At 40.1% G+C, this 4,218-nt stretch overlaps 1 protein-coding gene across 6 annotated transcripts in view; it reads right to left on the bottom strand.

Moving 5' to 3' along the window:
- The window catches only part of ninl (ninein-like), a 113,949-nt gene that overhangs the window by 36,392 nt on the left and 73,339 nt on the right, over window positions 1–4,218 (bottom strand). For all 6 annotated transcript variants that reach the window (XM_037973548.1, XM_037973553.1, XM_037973551.1 and 3 more), the window contains one exon: window positions 1,409–1,611. In XM_037973548.1, coding sequence (XP_037829476.1) covers window positions 1,409–1,611 — 203 coding nt within the window. The remainder of the gene's footprint in view (window positions 1–1,408; window positions 1,612–4,218) is intronic.

Below are 4,218 nucleotides of genomic sequence, written 5' to 3'. Positions count from 1 at the left end.
CATTAGCAAGATGTGTAATTTATTTAAAGCTATTAAATAATACTTGTTTGACCATGTGACTTAGAGAAGAACACAGAGAGGGAATGAAGGAGACAGACATGAGGTCAGTGGTCAGCTGCTGTAGAGGAGAGCAGAGAGGACATCAGGTAGGAATAATTCAGCTAGTGAAGCCACAAAAACCTAGATGCCCAGGAGGGTTTGAATTTCTGCTGACCATTACTGTGTCCTTTTGGGAAAATTAGTGCAGGCAGACATGGCAAGTCAATCACTAAAGAGGAGAATGTGGACAAGAGAGGTGAAGATGATGATGATGAGGAGGAACAGAGAGGTGCAGAAGAGAGGGTTGTGGCACTCAGAAGATCCATCTGAAAGGCCTTCACCACAGGAAGTGGGGGACTCATTGACTCATTGAAGCAGTACATGGTGGAGAATGACCCACAGAGATGTTCTGATGGGCCATACCCAAGAACAGATATTATATAAGTCCATGAATAAAAACAATTTATTCACGTAAACAGGCAAAAAAAAGGTGGAGAGTGGGAGGGGGGCGGTAAGAGGCCTTGATAATGGATAGGGGGGCGCTGGCCCAAAAAAGGTTGAGAAACACTGCCCTAGGATAAAGATCCATGCACACCCCTGAATTCATTCGGCCCTAAAAGGGTTCAGTCTGCTCGCTTTAACCTAAGTGAGGAGATCATTTAATGAAAAGTGAAGAATTAGTCTGAATTATTACTGCAGATTCAGAGAGGCTGAGATAATCTGTCAAACAGCCAAAACTCACAGGAGATAAAATTCCAACAAGTTGTTTCACTGATTCAAAAATCCAGAAGTAAACCATTGAGTTTTACCAGGATAAAAAAATCTTCACTTCAGTAGAATCTCAGTGCAATAAAGTCAGAGAGAAGAAGAGGAAGACAAAAACAACAGAGAAAACTTCTGAGACCAGGACAGAAACAACTGAGAAACTAAAACATTTAAAAAACCCAAAGTGAAAAGTGTCTCTCAGAAACAGAAAGATCTTCATTCCACAGTCAAAACAGTTCAGTCTGCCAGCAGCCACATTCCTCACAATCCCACTTCCTGAAAAACCTCCACCCTAACTCCAAAACCACCAAACCTTCCCCAGCTGGATCCTGCTCCGACTACCCCCACTTCAGGTATTCAGGCCTGACTCTGAGTGCAGCATCAGCACAGAACATCTAGTTTTGTGATCCAAACTAACTTCATACAGAGTGAGCAGTGGAGGTCAGAGGACACAACATTCTGTTTTAAGTATAGCACATTAAAAAAATCATCTGTCCTTTTTCAGTTTCAGCGCCAACATTTAAAAAACTGACTGTTTATAGTCAAACTAACATCTCATCCTGGGTCAAATGAAGGACAAACAGGAAATCAGCATCTTTCTCACCTCCACGCTCTCCAGAGAAGTGGACCGTCCCAGTTTGGCCCGGCAGATGCCAGACAGTGACAAGACCATGGTTTTGGTCCTGGACTGTGGCGAGTTCTCCAAGTCACAGGTGAGAGCGGCGTCAGGTTTACTGTCGGGATGAGAGCGGCGGCCATAACGCTTTGTTCCCTTTATGAACTTTGGCTTCACCTCCTCTGGAGCAGCTGCAGGGAGGAGGGGGGAGGAGAAGGGAGAGGAGGCTGTCAGGTCGGCAGGATGCAGGTTAGTGAGGCTGCAGAATCACAGCAGAGGCTCAGAACCTATCCAACATGTAGCTCAGAACACGAACACGCTGACCCAAACAGCAAAAACTCCTGGTTTTACAGCACTCAGCTGGTTCCAGGAGGTCTCTGTGAACCTGCAGGTTTAAAGATGTCTGGACTGAAAATGAAAGTCCTCTTTTATTCTCAGACAGGTGTTCATTCAGACAGCTGCAGCAGACAGTCAGAAACTTCTAAAATTTTCATCTAAAAACTTTATAATAAGCTGCTACAAATGTAGTAATGTTTGTTACCAAGTCCAGTTTAAACCAAAAACTGAACTACAGCCCTGATCTAAAACTCCTGATCCAGTCCTCAGGTCTTCATATTCTCCTGTAATCTTTTAAATTGTCCAAATTAACAAATTGTCCAGATTTTCCTGAAGGTTTTTGACTGCTTTTCCCCTCAGAAATGAGCCATAGACTGATCAGTACATATTAGGGATGTAAAAATCAACAGATTTGCACCAATTCACAAACGGCATGTGCACGATGCATCTACATTGGTTGAGCAGCTTTTAACCAATGCAGTTTTGGAATAAAATCTAGATGCATTGGTTTATTGCATCTTTGAACTAGTAAAATCCAATCTGTTTAATGATTTAATGAAAAGTTTATAAGTTCAATTTCTACAAGCATCTACCATAAAAAAAAAATTAGAAAACTTTAAAAAGTGTTGTTATGTTTCTGTATGAAAAATGTTTAGCAGTACTGTTTTTTTCATTAGCAACACCTAGTGTTCAGGAGGAGAACTGCAGCAGCACCAGTATATAAACCAAGGCTGCAGCCAGCAGCTTCTCATACAAACAGCAACAAACTCTGAAAGTGTGCTCCATCCTAAATCATGGAAATCAACTAATATTACAGAATGGAAAGGTCAAGTTATAATTGATAATGTAGAAAATATATTTTGTTTCTAACTGAGTGAAATAAATACAAATGGGTAAAATAAGTTAATAAATGATAAATAAATGAGTGAAATAAATACAAATGATTAATTGGCATTTTTATATTCCCATTTATATTTAGTCATTTATACATTTATTTATTTTTCATTTATCTATTTTTCCATTTATCCCTTTATCCATTTACCCAATTTTCAATTTCCCTGTTTCATTTATCCATTTCTCATGTATCCCTTTTTTATTTTCCCATTTTTCTTTAATCTATTTTTCATTTAACATTTTTCTGAAAAATTGATTATTTTGCCATTTTCCAATTCCCCTTATTCATTTAGTATTTCCATATTTTCTTATTTATCACATACCCTTTTCCCTCTTCGTTTCTGCTTTAATATGATAATGAGGGTTGGTGTCTTCAGGCTACAATGTCAGCCTATTGGTTGGTTAGATGCATCTGCAGCGCTGAACCATGGTGGCCTGACTGTTCCTGACTTGGCGCCATTACCCATAATTCATAGCGGAAGCCGGTTTTTTACTTCCGCTTGTGCTGTTGTTTACAGTTGCGAGGTAACACACTTGCTGGTGATTCAATTGTTTTTGACACCGCAGTTTCCTCTACCTGATGTAAATGGCAGCACATCAGAGGTGGATACATTGCAAGGATGTCTTAAATAGAGGCGAAGACAAATCATTAATCGTGCCTCACCCGTCACTTCTCACGGACTGGGTAGACGATATGAAATTATGGAAGTTACCTACATCGATATTATTAATTACTAATTACCTTGTGTTTACTGAAGGCATTGATGGCGAGGAATTGCGGAAAAATAAAAGCACCAAGGCGTATAATTACCTCCATAGCAACAAAATCGATAAAGTAATGCTCAAGAAACAAGGCGACTTTATCTTTCTTAAAGCAGCTGTAGAGCCGAGCCAGAGCGTTGGTCAAGCTAAACACTTAGCATGGAGAAAGTGGAGTGGTGTATTAGGGAAATCATGCAGTCAAGCGGCAGCTATTCTGTGGAAGGTATATCACTTATCTGGATATCAGAATATTTAGATCACGGAATCAGAAACACTGAACTGGGCGAAGGCTGTGAGCGGGAAGAGTGCAGCTGTCAGCTTGCTGCCTGCTATGTGTTTACATGTGGAAGCCATGCACTGTTAGAGCATTGTGTAGCCTGTGATCTAGTGCAGGGCTGTCAAGTCTCACGCATTGACCGTGAGACACACCCATTTTGTGAAGTTCACACGCTCACACGGCACACTTTGTATTTCTCACACAAAAGAATAAAACCCACACACGCACACGGCCTTTTTGTCACTTTAACGCTATATTTAGCAAGTTTTCAGATCCCTCTAGCATTATTTTAAAGAGACTAGCGACAAATCTAGTGACCTTGGCGGCTAAATCAATCAATCAAATTTTATTTGTATAGCACATTTCAGCAGCAAGGCATTTCAAGGTGCTTTACATAATTAAAAAAACAAAATAAAAACAGCATGTGATATTGAATAAATAGTAAGAAAGAGACAAAAACCCGCACTCTAACCCTAATTTAGCCATAAGCAACTCTAAACAGGTGGGTTTTAAGTTGAGATTTAAAGGC

Source organism: Kryptolebias marmoratus, linkage group LG22 (assembly GCF_001649575.2).
Source record: "Kryptolebias marmoratus isolate JLee-2015 linkage group LG22, ASM164957v2, whole genome shotgun sequence".
NCBI lineage: Eukaryota > Metazoa > Chordata > Actinopteri > Cyprinodontiformes > Rivulidae > Kryptolebias > Kryptolebias marmoratus.
This window is presented reverse-complemented; position numbering and strand designations above follow the sequence as displayed.